The sequence below is a fragment of the Maniola hyperantus genome, chromosome 28, assembly GCF_902806685.2.
Source record: "Maniola hyperantus chromosome 28, iAphHyp1.2, whole genome shotgun sequence".
Lineage (NCBI taxonomy): Eukaryota > Metazoa > Arthropoda > Insecta > Lepidoptera > Nymphalidae > Maniola > Maniola hyperantus.
The window spans coordinates 5099233-5124166 of NC_048563.1; the positions used below are offsets into that span (position 1 = coordinate 5099233).

A 24934-nucleotide genomic window follows, 5' to 3' on the forward strand; every position below is an offset into this window, starting at 1 on the left:
TCACTTGCATATTTTATTCAAACGCTTAGAGCAATACGGCGTTGTAATAAACGAAAATAAATGCCGTTTTAATGTTTCAGAAGTAAACTTCCTAGGTTATAAAATCAGCGCCGCTGGCATAAGTGCGCCAGCTGAGCGCATCAAGGATCTTCAGGAGTTTCCCTTGCCGAAGACGGTACAAGGTGTTCGAAGATTCCTCGGTATGGTGAATTTTTATCGTAAGTTTTTACCGGGCATAGCTCGGTACCAGGCTCCACTCATTGATGCTCTGTCAGCCATTCAAGGTAAAGGTGCGAAGCCGTTTATTTGGACGCCTGACTTAGAGCGTTGTTTCAACTCGTGCAAGGAGAGTTTAGCTAACGCCACTCTGCTAGCTCATCCAGTCGCTGATGCTCAACTCGGGTTATTTACCGATGCATCTAGCTCACATGTTGGCGCTTGTTTACAACAACAAGTTGATAAGGGTTGGCAACCAATTGCATTTTTTAGCAAAAAGCTAACTGCGAAGCAATCCGAATGGCCGGCTTACTACAGAGAGCTTCTAGGCGTTTATGAAAGCGTGCAACATTTTAAGCACATTCTTGAAGGTCAACATGCCACCATTTATACTGACCACAAACCCTTATTATATGTTTTCACTCAACGGCGTGACAAACTTCCGCCTGTACAATTAAATCAATTAGTATTTATTTCACAGTTCACTACGGATATTCAGCACGTAAAGGGTGCTGACAACTTGGTCGCCGATGCTTTTTCACGTGTGGAGAGCATCTCTTTAGAAGACGACCTCGCTGCACTCGCGCAGTCACAAGCTTCCGATGAAGAATTGAAAAGCCTGCGCAAGGAAACGTCCATGAATTTAGACTACATAACGGTACCTGGTACAAATATTAAACTGGTATGTGATGTTTCTACGGGAAAACCCCGTCCTTACGTTACTCCACAGTTTAGGAGGAGCATTTTTGAGAAACTTCACAACCTCAGTCATCCAGGTGTTCGAGCAACTGCTCGCCTAGTCATGGACCGTTATGTATGGCCATCCATACAGAAGGACTGTCGGATGTGGGCACGAGCTTGCCAGGCTTGTCAACGTTCGAAGATTACTCGGCATACATCTGCCCCATTATCAACCTTTACTCCACCATCTGAGCGTTTTGCTGTAATTCATTTAGATATAATAGGTCCCTTACCTTATTCCTCTGGTTTTAAGTACTGCCTCACAGTCATTGACCGTTTTACACGATGGCCTGAGGTATTTCCAATGCCAGACATTACCGCAGAAACATGTGCTAGCGTTTTCTTAGCTGGCTGGGTAGCGAGACTAGGGTGTCCAACTACCATAATTACTGACCGTGGTTCTCAATTCAGCTCGCATCTCTTCATGAAGATCGTCGAGTTGACCGGCGCACAGCATCGGATGACGACATCGTACCATCCTCAGTGCAACGGTATGGTAGAGCGGCTGCATCGACAGCTCAAGGCGGCCATTATGTGCCATGCCAACCCGCAATGGACCGAGGTATTACCATTAGTACTCCTAGGTATTAGGAGCGCATGGAAGGAAGACCTTGGATTATCCAGTGCGGAGCTGGTCTACGGAGAACCTTTACGATTACCGGGTGAATTTTTCAACCCACCTAATAACGGTCATGTTTCTGACCCGGCGTACTTTGCTGATAGGCTTCGCAATCATATGTCAGAGTTATCTCCGACTTCTTCGTCGAGACGTTGTAAACCTGTTTTTTACATTCCGAAGGATTTATCCTCCGCTGATTACGTTTTCTTGCGTCGAGGAACAGCAAAGAAGTCACTGGAACAGCCATACACTGGTCCATACAGAGTGTTAGAACGTGGTGAAAAAAATTTTAAAATTGAGGTGAAAGGCAAACCAATGGCAGTAACCATTGATCGTTTAAAACCGGCTTATATCTTTCAACCCCCTCAAGTTGATTTGCCTGCTCAATTTTCTCACCCTTCTCAACCTTCTCAACCATCTCAACCTTCTGTCACCACGCGTTCCGGGCGTAAGGTTCGCTTCCTCGTTCCCTATCAAGCCGCTTAGCAAATAATTTATTAAATTTTTTCTTTTCTCTCCTTTCTTACTCCGTAGGGGGGTGATGTAGAGGCATGCGGCCTCTTCTAAGACTGGCAGCTGTAAAGAAGACATTTCACATCGCAGCTGCCACTTAGAACGGAAATTTGAATACGGAGCGATTCGAAAATCCTGCGGCCCTGGGCGAAATCCAGGGGCCACATTCGCTCCTCAGATACCAAGACCGACACATCACTATCGAGCACCGAGCTCCAGCTTTCTTGATTTCGTCTGGTCGGAGACAACCAGTTTGTGTTTTAAATTAATTGTGTTTATCCTGAATTATATCTTGTAAATATGTGAGCAGCCGTTTCATTCATACTCCGTGCTACCACATATTCTCCACCACCGAGACAACCAGTTTGTGTTTTAAATTAATTGTGTTTATCCTGAATTATATCTTGTAAATATGTGAGCAGCCGTTTCATTCATACTCCGTGCTACCACACTCTGTAGTGAGCCAGCGATGTGTTGATCATGATAGGAATTTGGTTTAGAAAAACTAAAGAAATACCTACTTCTTTATTCAAATAAACTTGTAAATAGGTGCTTTCGAATCGTCAAGAGAATCTATCACTGGATCGGAACGCCAAATACTTAAAGAAAAACCTATGCGTGAACCATATTGTCATCAAGTTCAAGGAATTTAAAAAAAATTGCATTCAAGGATTAAAGTAGATACCTATGACGGTATTACAATGGCATTTACAAACCTGCAGTGAACCTGAACAGCCTGGAATACAGCCCCTCTTGTAAGAAATGTTCACTAAACTTAACTAGTACCTAACTACAACTATACTGGAGTCCTGTCTCGTAAATAAACACTGGAGTTCTGTCTCAAAACACTGGAGTCCTGTCTCAAAACACTGGAAGTCTCTGTTTCAAACATGGGTACGGAAAACTTAAAATTTCTTTGGTCTCAAAACACTAGAATCTCTGACAGCTTACTTAGCGTGGGTTAGGTTCACTGGTTTGCTAAACGTAGCGTGAAATCACTAAAAACTGGCTTTAAATAGTTACAAAAGGTATTGAAAATAGCAAAATCAGAAAACATTACGACCGCCAGCACAGACCAGGTTGTTTGCCCAATTTCTACCATATCAATAGCAAAAAATTGTCTGACAATTTTATTTTCAAGAATATTTATTAAATCAATGATACATACCAAAGGTAGAACCAAATAAAATATTGGTAAATAGAAATTAATGGTTAGAGAATATTTTTTTCTTTAAATACAAATATGTTAATGTAAACTAAACTACCAATTTGGTAGAAAAATTAAACATGGGATGCCTTGACCACAGAATAATATATCGAATTTGTCCAGTCACAGTAGCGCGGTCTGCTATTGCCTTTTGGTACTAAATGAATTGAAGTACCATGCTATTTGTTCTAAGATTGATGACCCTGCTATGCTCTGTAAATCTTGGATGAATAGCGACAAACTGACAAACATCTGACAAAGCTATCTTGGTGCGTGGCGAAAATTGGAACTAACGTTGCCGTCAAGTGTCCATTTCGTTCTTGTTTGAATATTCCTTTCCCTTTCCTTTTTTCTCCAACAGCGCCTCCCTGTCAATGTCATTCAAGTGCCAAGAGAGCCTACTTGTCGCACTGTAGACAACTGCTTGAGTAAAAAAACTAGATTAAAGTACTGTGTAACCGCGTATCAGATAGCGATAGCACGACGTAACGATTATATATACATGTATATACGTTTTGGTACTTTGTTTACATCACAGAAGGGTCAAAAGGGCTAGAATCCAGAGCCGTAAAACCAGTTCAAAAAAAATATTTCACAGAGTACATTATATATGTTTACATGTTTACTTTTTGCACTTACCTAGGTAGTGGTACTTACAGTGATGTGAATTTTTTTAATTAAAAACACAATAATTTAATAATACTTGCTAGTGACTAACTACTGAATACTTGTTAGTGTTAATACTGGGACTGACAGCATTATGTGTTCTTCGAGGCACAGCGAAAAGGTAAAGACAAAATTCAGAATCCGAGGTTAGGATCATAGTCATATTGTAAATTGCCTACAAAATGATTTCTTTACAGTTTTGCATGATATGTCTGGACTCCAGTGAGGAGTGTAAGTTGTATCCAGTCAACAAGTGTAACTTGGATTTGGAATATCAACATTTGACTGGAATTTCGGTATGTTGTCTGCTCTATCTATTCTATACTAGTACAACAAAGGGAAGTGTCTAGCCGACCGACGACGGAAGGCTAATAATTTATCATGGACAAATAATTAGTATGTTCAACTTTCAGAGTAAGATTACTATGCCAAGTGGTGTATCATATGACAGGGATTCACCTGTGCATTCTAAAACAGATTTTTATTTATTTTTACGCATAATAGTTTTTTAATTATCGTGCAAAATGTCGAAAATATACCCTAGTACGGAACCCTCGGTGCGCGAGTTTAACAGGCCAGTTTTTTAAAAATACCTAAGCAATGTACGAGATCTGTGGTATGGATGTCTATGCACGGTCGGATATATTTAAACTAGCCTATGCTCGCGACTTCGTCCACGTTAACTACACAAATTTCAAACCTCTATTTTACCTCTTTAGGGGTTGAATTTTCAAAAATCCTTTCGTAGCGGATGCCTACGTCATAATAGCTATCTTCATGCTAAAGGGAAACACCCATTCTTGGCCAAAATTGATCAATGGTATGGATACTAAAAAAAACTTATTTAATGACTGAAATATTGCTCGTAACGATTTGTGTGTAACACTCCAGAGTAATTAAAAGACACTCAACTAATTCCGCTCGTAATGACAATATTGGCAATGTATGTATTGCAATAATTCTCACTGAGAAAACAAATAAACAAAAAGTTCCTCCGAGTTCTATGTCCAAAATAGTGCTTGTTTCTTGATCTGTGATCTCAGTCCTAATGCCTTTCATTTATGTCATTGATAAATGTACTTTGGCCAAAATGGCCTTCGACGAATGGGCCTTTCAGCCCGATCCGTCCAATAGTTTGAGCTGTGCGTTGATAGATCAGTCAGTCAGTCACCTTTTCCTTTTATATATTTAGATATGCTCTGTTATTGCAGCTGCAGGATGAGCTGCATTTTGAGCCACAGTTCTGCACAGAGTGCGCTCAGGGACTGAGCAACTGCAGCAAGTTTCGGAACAAGAGTCTGAGAGCTTATCATTTACTATTGGGATTAATTGAGAAGCATGGAATGGTAAGAGATGGAGACCAAATTTTTTATGGGACAATGGTACTGATTCTGTGCACACCTAAATTTTAGAGTATTCGCATCCTCGTCTTACTAATGCATTTAGAAAAGGACAGATACAGTTTGACAGTTTTAAATTTAACTAGCTTATGCTCGCGACTTCATCCGCGTTGACTACACAAATTTCAAACCCCTATTTCACCCCCTTAGGGGTTGAATTTTCAAAAATCCTTTTTTAGCGGATGCCTACGTTATAATAGCTTTCTGCATGCCAAATTTCAGCCCAATCCGTCCAGTAGTTTGAGCTGTGCGTTGATAGATCAGTCAGTCAGTCAGTCACCTTTTCCTTTTATATATTTAGATTTAGAGCCGTCAAACCTCGTGACTGCTGCCAGTCGCGAGCGTATCTTTTAAATTTGTAGCGTGCACTAAAATTTAGAGTCTTTAATCTTAAAAGTCTTCAATCTTTGCTATTATCAACTTTGAAAGTAAGATAACTATACCAAGTGGAGCATCATATGAGAGAACTTTACTTGTACATTCTAAAACATATTTTTATTTATTTTTAGGCATCATAGTTTTTGATTTATCGTGCAAAATGTTGAAAAAATACGACTGTAGTACGAAACTTGGCAGGTATTTCTAAGTTTGTGTATTCTGCGCAGACCAAGAACGCTCCGTTCCATTGCCCGCTGAGCAGTTTGGATTTGATTTTTTGTATATTTTATTGAATATCCAGATTTATTTTGCAGATATCAATGGAAATTATAAAGACAATAGACCGGACAGGCAACAAACTAGCATCTAATATAGCCAAGAAACTATACCCACCAAACCACTATGACTTTCACTTGACAGAAATCAAAGATAATCATAATGCACAAGAAAATAAGCTAAATATTAAAGAAATTAAGTGTGAATTTGAACTTTTAGATAATGATATTTATGATGATGTCAACAATATATCAGAAGATGCAAATGATGAACATAATATTCATGCAGTTAAAAATTTCAAAAATGAAATGGATTCAACAGATTGTGATATTGATATTGATATTGATGATGATGATGATACTAATTATATCAACCATGATATGGGAACCTTGGCTTCAAAGCCACATATTAAGAAAGAAAGAAAAAGTAATAAACCTCAATTAACAATTAAAAATAAAACTTATGTAAATACTGTAAAAGATTCAAAAGTGCCGATTCGTGTTAAAAATACAGCTAATGCTTTCAAAAATTATATGGATTGTGATATTGATATTGATATTGATGATCATTATGATACTGATTATATTAAATGTGATATGGAAACCTTGGCTTCAGAACAACATATTAAGAAAGAAATAAAAAGCAATAATACACAATTAACAGTTAATAATGATAACGAAAGAAAAACTAATTTAAGAAAAAGAAAAGTTCTTGTAAAAGAAAGTGAAAAGCAAATACATCCAAGAAAACTGATCCGTGTTAAAAAGGAACCTGTTAAAAAGATTATTAATGAAGGTACCCAAAGAAAAATCACACGAAAAAAAACTAGGCATTCCAATAGGAAGAAATTTGTTTCGAGTAGAAAATTAAATTTGAAACTGTTCCAAGAAATAGCGTTGACCCAAGAACAACAAAAAGCGGAGTTTATGAAGAGGAAAGAGTCTGATAGCTACAAGTGTTCCTTGTTCAAATGTACTATGTGTTACAGTGGATTCCGCCGTTCGGAGACATACAACGCACATATAGTCAAACATACGGATGTAAGTTTGTTACGTCCCTTTCACACGGCAGTCCAGTTTTTTGCGGGATCCCGTTTGATGGCGAATGTGCTTATATGCTAGCGTTCACACGAGCATCCCGCATGCGGGATGCTGCAAGAAAAGAGATCCGGTCGACTTGTGCCGGATTCGCTACAGAAACAAATATGTCTTGAGATCACATTTACAGAGAGAGAGAGAGTTTTATATACAAATGTACCAAATGTCCGTTTGTCTGCAGCCATCGTACTGATTATTTAGAACTTTTCTTGAAGTGTAGGTAGCACTATAAAAAATATAAAATATACTGTTTCAGAAATTCGGACTAATTGAATGCGAAATGTGCCGCATTCGCTACAAAAGCGAAAGGTTCAAGAAGAAACACTTCAGTTATAACCACCGCTTTATATATAAATGTACCGAGTGTCTGTATGTCTGCAACAACCGAAACTCGGCAATACTTCACCAGCGGTGGCATGATGGCAAAATATACAAGTGTACACATTGCGACCAAGAGTTTACGTGAGTATCCTGTAGTAGGGCCATTACGAACGTGCGAACTGGGTCATAATTCTTTTTGTCGGTCCTCTCGCTCGCACTTACAGGGCTTATGGAACTGGAATCCGATGCTCTGGTGTTGGGTAACAGCAACAAAAGAATTGTCGTTAGTTGATAACAGGTTATAAAAAGTGTCCATACTTTTTACCTGCGTCTACTTACCTGCGTCCGAACGGCATCCCTTTATTGAGAACGAGTTCTGCGGCTGTCTCGCAACTCTTGATCGTAATGATTTATGATCCCGTTTGCACATTCGTAATGACCTTAGTATAATTGTTGAGAGTTCAATCACAAACGCTGGCACTCAGTTTGGCCGTGTCGTTAATCCTACATAGGCTAGCGACGTGCAACCATACACGCTGGAAGTCAGTATGGCTGTGTCATGATGAGTTTGTAAACTACTGACGTTTATTTTAATTTTATTTTGTTTATTTAGACGCCGCCCGTTGCTATGCGCACGAAGATGGCGCATCTCCGTGCGTATACAGACGGCAACTTCCATATAAATTACAGATTCTAATGGTTGCCGTCGACTTGCCAAGCGACTAGTCGAACGTGCATAATGGGTCTTAACCTTGTGGTGACAATATGGCCATAATGACTGCGGAAGTATGGCTGTATCGGATCTCTAATTGGAAGTCAGTATGACGGTCGTGACCCCTTTTTAGCTTTGTGACACCCAATCACGAACACTAAAAGTCAGTATGGCCGTGTCGTATCCCTTTACTAGTGGCTTTCAACCACAAACACTCGAATTCAGTATGTGCTGTTGGCCGTTATGCTTACGTCATGTAGCTAAAATAATGTTCAGCTACATTACGTAAGCGTGTATTAACGTTTAGAGTATTGTAACCGCAAGTCCTTGTTTCAGTAAATATTCGTCGCGGATGTCTCACTTGCGTATAAAGCACCCTTCAGACTCCGTGTGCGCGCTGTGCGGTTTCTCTTTCATCGGCGAGAAAGGACTGCAGTCGCATATGGACAGGGCACACAGATTCGACGAAACGCAGGTGGCGGACACGTTTTTTCACAATTCAGATTATATTCGACAATTTTCTTTTTTTATTCAGATACAAGTTAGCCCTTGACAGCAATCTCACCTGGTGGTAAATGATGATGCAGTCTAAAATGGAAGCAAACTAACCTGGAAAGGGTATGACAGTTTTTAGGGTTTAGTACCTCAAAAGGAAAAACTTAAAAAAAAAATCAAAGTGGTCCAGAAACCTCGAAAAAATCGATGTACATACATTAAAAAAAAAACGGACCGAATTGAGAACCACCTCCTTTTTGGAAGTCAGTGAATAAGAAGTCCACTACAATCTCTGTCTGGTATTTGTTTAGTTATCTCTCAAGTCTTTAAGAACTACATAGAGCAAAGATAGGCGGACCAACAAATTCCTGAAAGGCACTGCAAAGGTGCTGCAAATGTTAAATGGGCGGCGGTAATCAGTTAACATCAGGTGACCCGCCTGCTCGTTTGCTCGCTATCTCAATTGAACAAAATTATTTCAGGACTTAGCTGGACCGTTGTGTGAGCCGTGCAACATTCGCTTCGCGTCTGAGGAAGCGTACTTACAACACATGCAGGTGTCGCCCAAACACGCGTCTGTAGGCCAACTTAAAACCAATTGCCCTTACCAGGGCAAAATGCCCAAAGGAGATGACGTGTCCATCGATTGTGAACAAGTAAGTCGACACACACTTTACAGCTATGCCCAAACTTACCACAAGCATAGCAATTTTGAAAGAATGCAGGTGTCGCCCAAACATGCGTATATCGGTCAATTTAAATCCAATTTCCCTTAGCTGGGCAAAATGCCCAAAAGAGATGACGTGTCCATCGATTGTGAACAGGTAAGTCATAGTGCTGAACACCCTTTACAGCAATGCCCAAAATTGCCACAAGCATAGCAATTTTGAAAAGCCGAAATTTAAAATTACTTATTTAATTGTAGTTTGTAGTAGGTTGCAGGATGTCTGCGAATAAAACATTGTTTTCGGAGATTTGAAAAGGACAAATACAGTGCCTTTTTAGGGTTCCGTACCTCAGAAGGAAAAACGGAACCCTTATAGGATCACTTTGTTGTCTGTCTGTCGGTCTATCTGTCTGTCAAGAAACCTACAGGGTACTTCCCGTTAACCTAGAATCATGTTTGACAGGTAGGTAGGTCTTATAGCTGACATTTGGAGAAGAATCTGAAAACCGTGAATTTGTGGTTACATCACACACAAAAAATTAAATTGTGGTCATGAACTAATAATTAGTATTTTCAATTTTCGAAGTGAGTGACTATATCAAGTGGGGTATCATATGAAAGGTCTTCACCTGTGCATTCTAAAATAGATTTTTATCTAATTTTATGCATCATAGTTTTTGAATTATCGTGCAAAATGTCGAAAAACTACGACTGTAATACGGAACCCTCGTTGCGCGAGCCTGACTCGCACTTGGCTGGTTTTTTTTTTCAGTGTGGTATGAAACTGCAGGGTGCACGCAAATACGCAATGCACTTTAGAAAGGAGCACCCGGACAAGACTCGCGCGCAGCGCCCACTGGCCAGGTGCAAGCTGGCGGCCAAGGTCATGTGTGACCAGTGTGGGAAAGTCTTCTTGGTGAGAGAAATATTTTACCACGCGACGTCGCGTGTCCATGTTGCTATTAGTTTAACACAACGCGATATGGCGTGATGACTTGTGCCTATTTCCACAGTATTGTGTCTTACGGAATCTTGCTATGGGGTAAAGCGGCGGATATTGGAAAAATTTCAGTATTACAAAAAAGGGCAATACGTGCAATTTATAATTTAAAACCGCGCGATTCCCTACGAGAGAAATTTAAGGAAATAGATATTCTTACAGTAGCTTCTCAATATATTTACAATAACATAATTATTGTTCGACTTAACATTCTCAGCTACAAAAAAATCTGTGATTTCTGTGACAGACAAACTAGGGACCGTAATAAGCTTGCAACTCCTACGCTCCGCCTCGCGAAAGTGGGAAAGTCATATTTTGTGGTGTGTGTAATATTTTATAATAAAATTCCACAAATAATTTTAGACTTGCCTTTACACAAGTTTGAAAAATCTATTAAAAGTGTGCTTTTAAAAAAAGCATATTATACAGTCGAAAACTATGTAAATGATAAGAAAGCTTGGATTTGACTCGCTGACGTATGTTATTGTTGGCATAGCAACAAAATCGTATGATTTCTAGGAAAACATGCCTCGCGCTTGCTGTACTAAGAAATCAAGTTTAGTTTTAAGTTTGCGTAATAACTATCACCACTATATCTTACAAATCCAACAACTGACAATCGAAAAGAGTAATTTATTACCTATTTTGAATAAATAATTTGACTTTGACTTTGACAAGGTTCGGACAAGCTTTCATTGAATCACAAGCATTTAGCAATCCTATAGACAACCTAAAACTAAGGGTCGCTACAAACTCATCACGCGACGTCGCGTGACGAGTCTATTAATAGCACCATTACGTAACGTTGCGTGACGAGTTAATCAATAGCTAACCTTGACACGCGACGTCGCATGACGAGTTAATCAATAGCCAACATTGACGCGCGACGTCGCGTGGTAAAATTAAAATTACGTGTCCACAGTCGCCTTCGTTCCTCCGTCAGCACATGCAAGTGCATACCGGCGTGAAACTGTACAAGTGTGAGATATGTCACAAGGGGTTCACCACGGCCTTGTCTCGAAGGTTGCACGTCAATGGACATACCGCCAAGGCCAGCTTCCCCTGTCACGTGTGTCACAAGACGTTCACGTACGAGTCCAACCAAAAGCGACACATGCTGGTGAGTGGTCATTTCTTGACCATCTTTTTTCTTTCAAAGGCACAACATGTCTTTTCCTCTAGACATGTTGGTGATTTGGCATGATGGTTCACAGCCAGCCGCCTACCTTCTTTTTCTTTCTTGTTTTTTATTCAGATACAAGTTAGCCCTTGACTGCAAGCTCACCTGGTGGTAAGTGTTGATGCCGTCTAAGATGGTAGCGGACTAACCTGGAATGGGTATGGCAGTTTTTATTAAAGCCATGCCCCTTTGGTTTCTACACGGCATCGTATCGGAACGCTAAATCGCTTGGCGACACGGCTTTACCAGTAGGGTGGTAACTAGCCACGGCCGAAGCCTCCCACCAGACCAGACCCTGTAGTTGTCATTTCTTTTACAGTCGCATCAAGCCACGCGTCCACTCCACAAGTGCGACATATGCGACAAAACGTTCACGGGTCGCATTGGTCGCGACCAGCACGTGTCGCACGTGCATATGAACGTGCCGCGGCCCAAGCGTAACCGCCGCGACAGGCAACCCGACACATGAACACCTGTCGATTATGAGACTGCGTCACAAATCGCGCAAGTGCGGTAGAATGACAGCTACAATGTCACGATCACAATCACCTCTGATTGGTTGACGCTCGCTCACTATTGGCTACAATGCATTGTTGCAACAAGAATAGGCACTAATTCAGCCAATCAGAACTATTGATATTGTAATATTGTATGATGCAGGTTTTACGAAATCGTCCAAGCGTTGGCTATATTTTGTGGCATTAAAAAGTTTGATCAGTATTTGGTCTATGGTTTTGAATTTTCCTATACAATTATATACACGGTCAAAAGGGCTAGAACCCAGAGCCGTAAAGCCTTCTAAAAGAAACCTGCGATCGAGGTTCTTCTTCTTAATTTGCTTTATGGCTTTCAGTAGACGTAGTAGTACTTCCAACTTCATTGGTAGTGCCACACCGAGCACAATTCACTTCGCCAATGTCACGTAGAAGCGATCAAGGTTAATAAAACAATGAATGTATGATGCGTAAAAAAGAGTTTTCACGCGACATTTTAGTTTTATGTGTCAAATGCCAAGACAAAAGTACGATTTTAGTCCATATTTTAAAGGTGAACCGTACTTTTGACACGTAGATAGAGTAATAAAGGTAGATGCAGGAACGTTTGCTTTCTCATTCGCACTAAAAAGAGAGCACAGATAAAGTTACTAATGTGATAAACAGAGACGCAGCTAATCTATTTTTTGTCCCTTATCATGTAACTGGTTTTTTTCAAGAATACATACAAGAAGTTGCAAAACAAACTTTGAGAATTCGTGGCGTAATTGTATTTCTCATTAATTATTTACTTGTTTTCACATAAAAAACGTTTAATACAAAATATATAGTTGATCGGTTAATATAAATATTGACTACTAAACAATGGTAATAATTGTCGTGTTATTCATCGTTACGTCGTGCTATCGCTATCTCATACGCGGTTACACAGTACTGTAAGGGTGGTAAATTGGGCGGAATAGAAATATACCCGGATACGGAATAATCTACCACCTTACAAAGATTAGAGGAAAAAAAAAATAATAATTTACTTTACTTGATCTATCTACCTAGTAAAGAATAGAAGCTAGCCGTCGACTCCCTTGTAATGTATATGAGGTGTTATAAATGAAATTTGCTAGATGTTAGGCAAAATTGTTTTTAATGTAACTTTTACCGGGGTCGCTTAATACATAGTGATGGCTAATAATGCTTAGTTATTCTAGCTTAATGCCAAGACTTAATTTAGATACATTAGAATGCCTTAGGTAGATAGTACATAAAATCTATGTTTTAAATTTAAGATGCCATTGGCATGGAATAGACAATGACACAGTAAAATTCATAAAATTGTTTCAAAATAAAAGCTCAGTAGTAAAGACAGGGTTCTTACTGTACACATACACTAAGAAGGTTCACTAAACTGTTGCAGGATACAAACATTTGCTTACTTGTAGGTGCGAAGACTGCAAGGTAGCTGGACGGCATCGGCCAAGATCCAAAACTCAATTTATTTGATTCTTCACAACCGAAATGTTTCATTACAAAGATTTTCACCAAGTCTTATCCATAGCAATTAAGTTGTCAACGTGAATGTGCAAAAGAAATAAATACGAAAACCGAAAACGCAAACGGAAAACTAAAACGGAAAACTGAAGCTAAACGTAAAACGTAAACGTAAAACGTAAAAACGTAAACCCTGTAACAAAGAAAAACAAGATTATAATTTGTGCTGTGTGAAAATTTCGACACGTGGAATTTTCCCGATCAAACACAACTCACCTATTGAACTCCTGGCCACCAATGGTTTTCAGAAGTCCACCCACAACCCATTATCCTCATTTATTTGGGAAGTTAAAATAACTGGAACTGAAAGAAATCATGAGATTAGGATTTTCTCTAACCAAACCGCCATTTTGTCGAATCCACATTACTTGATTTTTCACTCACCATAATTGATGAAACATTGAAATACGTTAGGATGACTAACTTTATAACTATTGTATTTTCCCAGGCGAAGCCATGGGCGAAAAAGAATGAGATTTTCCTGGAACGAAAAAAATTCGTCTTCACATGTTGACTCCAGAGAAAATTCTAAATCTCACCAATCGGTGTTGCCTGACGCAACCCGAGTGTCGCCGCTCTCAGTTAGTTTGATCATGAAGCCAATTCATTTTTGAATATTTGCGGAACCTAAGGATATATTATAAGAACCGTTTTGTTAATGACTTAACAATAAACAAATGATATTATGGTTTTATTTAATTATTTTGTTTTATTTTTACGACAATTGACAACGAAGCAAACGCCATCTATTGTGGCTCGAATGAACTCTGAACATCGACCCACGCGTAGTTCTGCACCCTGATGCTAGGTGGCACCAACATACTTTGAACAAAAATAGATTTTAATTAAAAGCGAAACGCTAATTAGTAGTTCAAAATTTACAACGTCACAATACTTCCCCTCCTACGAAAAGGTTCAACAGGTTGAACCACGCTGCCCTCAGCGTCATCCAACAACTACTAACAATTTGCCTGAAACAAACAAACAAAAAAACACAGAAGTTACGCGTGAACGCACATCTACTACTAACAAGGAAAATTGTCTAACAAAATAAATATACTGAAAACAGTGTAAGGTTTTATACATTATACTTAACTACACAACCCTAACTTCTAAAAGAATATATACAAAAAAAAAAAACTTCATGGTGTCTAAGACACTTGAGTGGAAACATCTTGGCATCATTCTTCAGCTGACTGATAGAATGCGTCTAGGCCTACGGTGGTTCACTCTTTTAAACTACCATCTTAATATTTGTTACTCAACAAATACGGAAAAACTGGTTGTGAACGGGTCCATCTGATATGGCAACCGTTCTCTATGCCATTCGGAAAATAAAACCGAATCAAAATCGGAATATGAGAAAAAAAAACGAAATAACTCTCCTAGAAAATAGATCTCGGAACAGAATCGGAAAAATAACAGAAATGATCCATTATCTAGAAGGAAAACGAAAACAAAACACAAAACCCCCCCTTTTCGTTATCCCCAAAGTACGATATTTGCATTTTTACTTTCTCAACCGGTTGGTCTACCACAAGCATTCCAATCATCACATATTCATCCCTACATACATCCACTACATTCCTCCTCAACTGAACCATGGTAATGTAACTGTTAACTCAGAACATCACTACACTCATACAAATTCCTAATTGAATATTGGTAACTTAAATATTCAAACAGTTTAGACCAAACTAAGTAATGGCAAATATCTACTTCTTAATATCCTTAATATGCCAAGTGCCTATTGGGTGGTTGTCAGCTACTCTAACTAGTTCGTAAACCAAAGGTGACAAAACCTTGACAACCCTGCACTTTTCATACTTAGGTGCCAGCTTAGCTGCGAAAAAATTTGTAGCGTCGCTTTGTGGATAGGTCTTTTTCCACACTATGTCCCCAACAGAATAGCTTGCAGACCTACGCCTTAAGTTGTAATGCGTTGCATACTCTGCATGAGCCTGAAACAAATTTCTCCTAACCTGACCAAATATGTCCTCCAAAGTTCCAAACTTTCCTGCGTATTCCTCCCTTGGAATTCCGGCCTCGTACTCCTTATCCGTGTCCTTATAGAAGGAACCATTTAAGACCGGTTCTCTAGCGTGGACAAGGAAGAACGGGGAGAATCCAGTGGATTCATTAACCGCACTGTTTATGGCGAACTGGACCTTGTACAGGTTTTCGTCCCAGGACCTGTGGTTATCTTTCACAAAAGCGGCTACAGCAGTCATAACAACCTTATTGTACCTCTCAACAAGGTTAACTTGCGGAGTGTACAGTGGTGTGTAGTGTAATTTCGGAATATTATAACGCTTAATGAGATTACGGAATTCAGATCCTGTAAATTGGGACCCATTGTCCACAATCACAGTCTCTGGAACACTATGGTTCAAGAATACAAAATTCTCTAGCGCTTTAACAACAGCGGCACCTGTGGCGCGCCGTAACGGAAACAACATTGTATATTTCGAAAAACAACACGTCACCACAAAAAGAAATGTAAATCCTGATTTAGACCTAGGCAAAGGTCCGACTAAATCAGCCGAAATGACCTGAAAAGGTCTCTCGCAGACTTTAGGCTTCCCAAGCAGACCTGGAGTGGCTGATGTCGTGTGTTTATACGCAGAGCAAGTATCACAATTCTTAACGTACTCAACCACGTCCTTATACATACCACGCCAAAAATATCTGAGGGATAATCTGCGATGAGTTTTGAACACACCAAAATGACCTGCAGTTGCATCTGCATGGTTTTGTTGCATAATTCTAAGGATGTCGTTCTTGTGGACTACCTCTTTCCAGTCGAACTCACTGAGAAGCTGGTATTTACATTTACTGTAACGATATAGTTTATCGTTCAAAATACTAAAATTCGGAAAATTTGCTGGATTGATTTTACAGCCATTAAATGTTTTGTCATACCAGTCATCTACCAAAACTTGTTGACTAGAGTTATCATTACGATCACCAACTACATCTACGTGTATGAGTCTCGACAAGGTATCCGGAACTACATTATCACAACCCTTCCTATGTTCGATAACAAAATTATACTGTGATAATCTACAACCCCATCTGGCGAGTCGTCCTGAGGGATTTTCTAAATTTAAGAACCACTTTAGGGATGCATGGTCTGTGATAATTGTGACTGGCTTGGAACCAAAATAAGCCTGAAATTTCTCCACTGCAAAAATCACAGCTAGAGCCTCGCGTTCCGTCGCGCTGTAATTCCTTTCGTTTTTATTTAGGCTCCTACTGACATACGCAATGGGATGATCGCAACCATCGGTTTCTTGCGTTAGCATACCGCCAACACCATATGCAGAAGCATCACAATGTATTTTGAATGGTTTTTCAAAATTCGGTACCGCAAGAACAGGTGCGGTTACCAACGCATTCTTCAATGTATTAAATGCTACCTCTGCCTGTTCGCTCCACTCAAATTTAGGTGCGTTCTTTCCTTTACTCGTTAGTCTATTGAGTGGTGCAGCGATGGTTGAAAAATTCCTAATAAAGCGCCTGTACCAAGAACAAGTGCCTAGGAAAATCTTTACCTCCTGTGCAGTTTTTGGGGTCGGAAAGTTCAAAACTGCGGCAACTTTTCCAGGATCTGTGCGTAAACCAAATTCATCCACTATATACCCTAAATATTTCAAAGAGTTTCGAAAAAAATTACATTTATCAAAATTTATGGATAGTTGAGCCATTTTTAGTTTATCCAGAACTCTGTTTAATAAAATTAAATGGGTTTCAAAATCAGCAGAACAAATAACAATATCATCTATATAACAAAATACTATTCCATTTTCAATATCACTACAAAAATTTTGATTAAATAACTGGTCCATTAACCTCTGCTGTCGTGCTGGTGCACCGCATAGGCCAAACGGCATGACTTTAAATTTGAATAACCCTCTACCAGGAACTGTAAAACTGGTTTTTTCCTGAGAGTCGTTAGCTAATGGAATTTGCCAGAAACTTGAACTTAAATCAATCGATGATAAAAACCTTGCCTCTTTCAAGCTATCTAGAATTTGTGGAATGTACGGTATTGAGTATGAATCCCCCTTTGTCACTGAATTTAATTTCCTGCAATCTAGGCAAAATCTCCAGTCTCCATTTGCCTTTTTCACTAAAATTGCTGGGTTATTCCAAGGGCTTTCACTCGGAGTAACTACGTCCATTTCCAGCATCCTATCTAACTCTTTACTTAAAGCTTCCTTCTTTTCGGGAGAAAGTGGATATTGTTTTATTTTTATTGGCAAGGCATCACCGGTGTCAATAACATGTTCAATTAATTTTGTTCTACCCAATCCAATTTTCGCTGAAGAAATATCTAAAAATTTATTTACTACAGATTGGGCTAATTCTTTCTGTTGAGATGATAAGTTTTCAAAAGAAGTGATGGTATGAATTTGTTCATTATCAATCGCACAAATATTGTAAAATTGAGAAGGTGCCTTAATTAATTCTAAATTATCAAAAATGCCAGGGGCTAACTGAAATGTTTTCCAAAAGTCACAACCAAAAATAACATCCGCTATTATAGAGGGTACTACAAAAAATTTTATTATGTGAGTTACGGAATTATAAGTAATCGGAATAAACATATAACCCATGCAATCAAGTTTGTCTCCATTTGCCACTGAAAATGTGGTATCAATACTGCTATGCAATTTATAACCGAATCTCAAAAAAACCTTGTGCGCCTGGTTACCCAAAATTGACGCGCAAGCACCGGAATCTAGTAAACCTGTAATCTCAAAACCGTCAACAAAAACCTTTAAATGTGGCCTAAAGTCTCGTTTATCCACTGAATACAGAACTGTGTCAGGTAAAAGGGATGTTTTGTTGTTAATGACCAAGTTCTTTACTTGTGTCTCTGCACAGTTCTTACTAATTAGTTTTTTGAATTTTTGTCCGGAGCGGGTTTACTAATCGCCTTTTTACTACAACTTGGACATGTCTTTACTGTAAAGTTCTGACGTCCACACGAAAAACATCTAATAAATTTCGGAACTGTCCTGCAAAATTTAAAGGAATGGTTACCCTTGCCGCACTTGTAACATAGTTGTTTATTTGTTTTCGTAAAATTAGTGCCTTTACTTGTATCAACCTTAGGTGCAGGTGTGACTGAAAGTGTGTTTATCTGTTTTGTCACTTGTTTGTAAGCAAACTCTGAACTTAAAGTTGCCTTACTGTTAGTAGGCTCAGAAAATAAGGCGGAACGCTGCCTCGCAGCCTCTAGTTTGCGACACTTTTCCTTCAACATTGCGACAGACTTAATGTCAACAAGAGCTAATTGTTCTGAGTAAAAAGGGCGAATATTATGTAATAAAATTTGTAACTTTTGTTCTTCGGAAAGTGGTGTTGACAACCTTGAAAACATGCCAAACATTACAGCGAAATAGATAGACACAGGTTCTTCAGAGCCTTGTGTTCTTGCTCGAATTTCACCTAGCAACCTGTAGTCATAATCTACTGCATCAAATTCCTCTAAAAATAAAGTTTTCAATTCTGACCAAGACGAAACTTGACATTTGTTGCCTCTGTACCATAACAATGCTCGGCCTGTAAAAAGATGAAATGCAGAAACAAATAATTTTCCATCTGAAACGCCATAAGATCTTTTATATTCCTCAACGCGTTCGATGAAACTGCGCGGATCACCCTGTCCGTTGAAATGTAACTTCCACTTGGCAACATTTTTATCACCAGTGCAGTCAACGGCGGTACTCTCGGAATCCAGTGATTCGTCGTGAGACGACTCATTGTCAGCATCTAATCTGGAAATCAAACTCTGCAACTTTGTATGTAATTCACTCTTCCTACTTATTAAGCTGAGTTCGGAACACTGTATTCTCAAAATTCTAAAGTACAAATGTGAAGCTAAAGCTTTAGACCTACAGAGGGCATGTCTCTCTTTAGTGTCAGAACACTTTTTTAATAAATCTTCTAAGTCTTGAAGTTTTTTAGTAATAACCCCTAACTCACTTTCAGAAGTGAAATCCGTCTCTAAAATTGATTCAGAAGGAATTTCCTGAATTAATTGTTTTAACTGTTTCTTTAAACCTAGCACTGTAGGTGCTGGAGTTTCGGAACGAATGGATACCTCATAACACAATTCGTCCTTCAAAAGTGAATGAAACTGGGCAAAAGTCTGTTCCATTGTGTTAAGTCAAAACACATTTAACAAAATATCGAGCTTGTGTAACTGTCTATGTTTAGCCTTATACAAATTGGTTAAACACAAACACAAAAGAAGTTATTTAAACTATTAAATATACACAAGCAAAATACACAACAAAAACAATATTCTTAAGTCTATCCTAACCTATTTTATCAATTATGTTCCTATTCCAAAATATTGTTAATAATACAAGCACATATTATTACTATAGTAAACAAAATATAACAAAATAAACTTCCCAAAATTGAATAAATGATTGTAAGGTGCAGTATCACCTTTATGAGTACACAGTGTGTTACAACCTTTACAATTACAAAAGTAAACAGGCAACAAAATTGCAATGAACTCTGACTAGCATATTATCTTTCAAAAAAACAAAGAGATTGTGCAATGGTTTGATGGCTGTTACTTTACACTTTTAACACATAACCTAAAATACAACAAAATCTGTTTCTAAATGTCACTTTAAACTACCAGCATTCACTTAAACTTAACATGTTTTGTGTGTGAAGTAGCTTTTATCATAACCTTAACACAGCTCTAAACAAAATTTCAACAAAATAATGAAGTATCAAGTCACTGACAAAAAATTGTTCATAACTTCCTACTTGAACTTAATGTAATCTCTGAATATAGTTTATATATTTAGTTTCACAAGTTGTAACTCTTAGTATTTATAAATGTATGTGTGTAACTAGTTAACAGCACATAGCGTTTCAAAACTTTAATTATACTAAGTTACCGGAATTTTCAAACATAAGATGTACTTACTATTGAAAGCAATACCCAACAACAACTCAGTTAAGCAATGTTTATTACTAAACTGAAGGCAAACATTCACTTATACACCTCCAAGGTAAGTCAAATAACATAATTGAACGGCATAAACACCATTTATAAAGTGTTGATTAAGTAAGAAAAAATGTTGGACTATACTCAGAAAATTACTTAAACTATCAAACAAAATTTCTAACTATTAGTTATTATTTAGTTAGTTAACCATAAAAACAGCTTAGTGCTCTTTGCAATGTGTCACTACTTAGAAAATTGTACAATCAGCGGAGTACATTTCATAAAATTCACAAAATTTCTCAAAATATACTGAAATAACTATATAAAAAAACGTTCGGGCGCCATTTGTAAGGTGGGTAAATTGGGCGGAATAGAAATATACCCGGATACGGAATAATCTACCACCTTACAAAGATTAGAGGAAAAAAAAAATAATAATTTACTTTACTTGATCTATCTACCTAGTAAAGAATAGAAGCTAGCCGTCGACTCCCTTGTAATGTATATGAGGTGTTATAAATGAAATTTGCTAGATGTTAGGCAAAATTGTTTTTAATGTAACTTTTACCGGGGTCGCTTAATACATAGTGATGGCTAATAATGCTTAGTTATTCTAGCTTAATGCCAAGACTTAATTTAGATACATTAGAATGCCTTAGGTAGATAGTACATAAAATCTATGTTTTAAATTTAAGATGCCATTGGCATGGAATAGACAATGACACAGTAAAATTCATAAAATTGTTTCAAAATAAAAGCTCAGTAGTAAAGACAGGGTTCTTACTGTACACATACACTAAGAAGGTTCACTAAACTGTTGCAGGATACAAACATTTGCTTACTTGTAGGTGCGAAGACTGCAAGGTAGCTGGACGGCATCGGCCAAGATCCAAAACTCAATTTATTTGATTCTTCACAACCGAAATGTTTCATTACAAAGATTTTCACCAAGTCTTATCCATAGCAATTAAGTTGTCAACGTGAATGTGCAAAAGAAATAAATACGAAAACCGAAAACGCAAACGGAAAACTAAAACGGAAAACTGAAGCTAAACGTAAAACGTAAACGTAAAACGTAAAAACGTAAACCCTGTAACAAAGAAAAACAAGATTATAATTTGTGCTGTGTGAAAATTTCGACACGTGGAATTTTCCCGATCAAACACAACTCACCTATTGAACTCCTGGCCACCAATGGTTTTCAGAAGTCCACCCACAACCCATTATCCTCATTTATTTGGGAAGTTAAAATAACTGGAACTGAAAGAAATCATGAGATTAGGATTTTCTCTAACCAAACCGCCATTTTGTCGAATCCACATTACTTGATTTTTCACTCACCATAATTGATGAAACATTGAAATACGTTAGGATGACTAACTTTATAACTATTGTATTTTCCCAGGCGAAGCCATGGGCGAAAAAGAATGAGATTTTCCTGGAACGAAAAAAATTCGTCTTCACATGTTGACTCCAGAGAAAATTCTAAATCTCACCAATCGGTGTTGCCTGACGCAACCCGAGTGTCGCCGCTCTCAGTTAGTTTGATCATGAAGCCAATTCATTTTTGAATATTTGCGGAACCTAAGGATATATTATAAGAACCGTTTTGTTAATGACTTAACAATAAACAAATGATATTATGGTTTTATTTAATTATTTTGTTTTATTTTTACGACAATTGACAACGAAGCAAACGCCATCTATTGTGGCTCGAATGAACTCTGAACATCGACCCACGCGTAGTTCTGCACCCTGATGCTAGGTGGCACCAACATACTTTGAACAAAAATAGATTTTAATTAAAAGCGAAACGCTAATTAGTAGTTCAAAATTTACAACGTCACAGTACTTACATCTACCTATTATTCTATCTACGAGTTTAGTCCATATTTTAAAGGTTAACCGTACTTTTGAATTGACAGTTGAACCCTAGAGTCAAAATGGCGCGTGAGCGTTTTGTACGGACTATAATCATTACAATATTCAATTTTGATTCTACAATCAATTTGAAATCCAAAAAAAACACTGTTATTATATAGTTAGGTAGATTTAGGTTTTTACTTCAGCTGACAATTGTAATATATTATGTAGGTTGCAAACGCATCGAATTAGAAGAAAGGTGATGCAAAATTATGTAGGTTAGATAACGAAATATTGTGGCTAATTCCATTGTACACAATCTCTAAACTAAACTAAAATGGCATGTCTAAATCTAATGCTATCCCTTTCATAATGTTACTTGCGGAAAAGGATGGCACAAAATTTAGACCGGTTAATTTAGTTTAGTTTAGAGATTGTGTACAAGAGAATCGGCCCCACTATGAAAACAATAGCATGTAAAAGCAGTGATAGCCTAGTGGTTAGGACGTCCGCCTTCTAATCGGAGGTCGGGGGTTCGATCCCGGGCACGCACCTCTAACTTTTCGGAATTATGTGCGTTTTAATTAATTAAATATCACTTGCTTTAATGGTGAAGGAAAACATCGTGAGGAAACCTGCATGCCTGAGAGTTCTCCATAATGTTCTTAAAGGTGTGTGAAGTCTACCAATCCGCACATGGCCAGCGTGGTAGACTATGGCCAAAACCCTTCTCACTCTGAGAGGAGACCCGCGCTCTGTAGTGAGCCGGTGATGGGTTAATCATGATTATGATGAATAGCATGTAAGATTTTGTTATAATTACTGTTTGTTCATAAGTTGGGTTGATCATAAGACATCACTCAATAAACACGTCTCCATCAATTTAACAAAACCAAGAAATAAAAGATATATAAAAGGAAAAGGTGACTGACTGACTGACTGACTGATCTATCAACGCACAGCTCAAACTACTGGACGGATCGCGCTGAAATTCGGCATGCAGATAGCTATTATGACATAGGCATCCGCTAAGAAAGAATTTTTCAAAATGCAATCCCTAAAGGGGTAAAATAGGGGTTTGAAATTTGTATGAAAGTCTGTCAGTTTTGAAGTGTCTATAAAGAAGTTTTGTAGTTAATATTTTTGCAATTAGTAGTATGACATATTTTAGTAAGCTCATGTTAAAATCTCATAGTTAAAGATCAAACCTAAGGGTGTAAAATAGGGGTTTAAAATTTGTGTAGTCCACGCGGACGAAGTCGCGGGCATAAGCTAGTAAAAGATATATTTCACAGTCCCCACTCCCCACTGATTGCCAATTTTTTTCTTACAGTTGCATAAAGACACGAGGCCCACCTATAAATGCAAATATTGTGGAAAATCCTTCCAAAGCACGACAGGCCACCATTTGCACGTAAAACACGTGCACCTCAACGTGCCCTGGCCCAAGAGGACTCGCAACGAACGTGCGAGTGCCAAGCGAACACAGTGTGGACTCTAGTGACACGCAGTGTTTCCATATGTAAATCGAGAATTACCGTGTTCAAGGGTTAAAATTACGGTGTTTCTAGATTAAATTACGGTGGATTAGCTAAAAGAATACCGTGTAAATTACCGTGTCATTTTTAAAAGAAAAAACGTCACGAATTTGCTTTTTAATCAATTATTAATATTATTCTGAATCTGACTCTCCTAGAATAGCAATATCTTTTTCATATACGGATTTATTCATATTAATATTTTGTTAAATCTCATTAGTTTTACATTTCATTCCTTCCTAATTGCTTGAATAAGGACGAAAATAGATTGCTGAGATTCGATGCTTAAACCGAGAGCAAGAGAAATGTTGCCATTACGAAATATGCTAACGTGACTGAGATTCGTACTCGTATTACGCAGTATACTATGAATTTTTAACGTGATTTTTGTATTACGGTGACACGGTCAAGGTAATGGCCATATTACCTTGACGGTAGATTAGGGCTGAATTACGGTGCATCTACGGTAATTACCGTGTACATGGAAACACTGACTGACACGTAATATGAACCAAAGGTCGAGATGACAATCGGGGAGGGAACGCCCCGCACACACTCACAACCCCCGCGCTAACTCGGTTCGGGCTAGTGCGGGTGTGCGGGGCGTCCCCCCTCCTCATATATCGATTGCCATCTCAACCTGTCGTGGACTACACGTAGCTGATATCGTTCATTTGTATTATCATGATTAAAATAATTATTTAAAAATGGAAATTGCAGTTTTATTTCTCTGATCTTCACCGTTAGTACAATTCACGACAGTTAGGGAACTTGGAACAAACCTGTGACAACTGGTACTGGTACAGACGCTCAGAATCAGGCTCAAAAACACTATAACCCAGAGTCGTAAAGCCAGTTGATTAAAAGTGCTTGGTAGTTGGGTTTCTGTCAGCTGTCAATGATAAAAACGTAGAGTGATTCGTAGATAGAATAAAAGGTAGATGTAAGTACTGTGTAACCGCGTATGAGATAGCGATAGCACGACGTAACGATGAATAACACGACAATTATTACCATTGTTTAG

At 38.3% G+C, this 24934-nt stretch overlaps 1 protein-coding gene across 2 annotated transcripts; it reads left to right on the forward strand.

Annotated features, from left to right (window-relative positions):
- Window positions 1-3923: 3923 nt before the first annotated feature.
- On the forward strand, window positions 3924-23874 carry LOC138404410 (zinc finger protein 846-like). 2 transcript variants are annotated; one of them, XM_069508196.1, is made up of 10 exons: window positions 3924-4083; window positions 4160-4258; window positions 5174-5308; window positions 6055-7056; window positions 7370-7575; window positions 8483-8621; window positions 9124-9297; window positions 10081-10224; window positions 11231-11428; window positions 23706-23874. In XM_069508196.1, exons 1-10 carry the CDS (start codon window positions 4057-4059, stop codon window positions 23871-23873), a joined length of 2292 nt encoding a protein of 763 aa, XP_069364297.1. In that variant the 5' UTR covers window positions 3924-4056; the 3' UTR covers window position 23874. The 2 variants fall into 2 exon arrangements, with proteins under 2 accessions (XP_069364297.1, XP_069364298.1); XM_069508197.1 differs by lacking the exon at window positions 23706-23874 and adding an exon at window positions 11808-11957.
- The last annotated feature ends 1060 nt before the right edge of the window (window positions 23875-24934 follow it).

Coding starts and splice junctions, on each gene's coding strand:
- LOC138404410 (XM_069508196.1), top strand. CDS start 4,057: ATGTGTTCTTCGAGGCACAGCGAAAAG. Junction 7,576..8,482: donor CATTGCGACCAAGAGTTTAC/GTGAGTATCCTG, acceptor TCCTTGTTTCAG/TAAATATTCGTCGCGGATGT. Junction 9,298..10,080: donor TGTCCATCGATTGTGAACAA/GTAAGTCGACAC, acceptor TTTTTTTTTCAG/TGTGGTATGAAACTGCAGGG.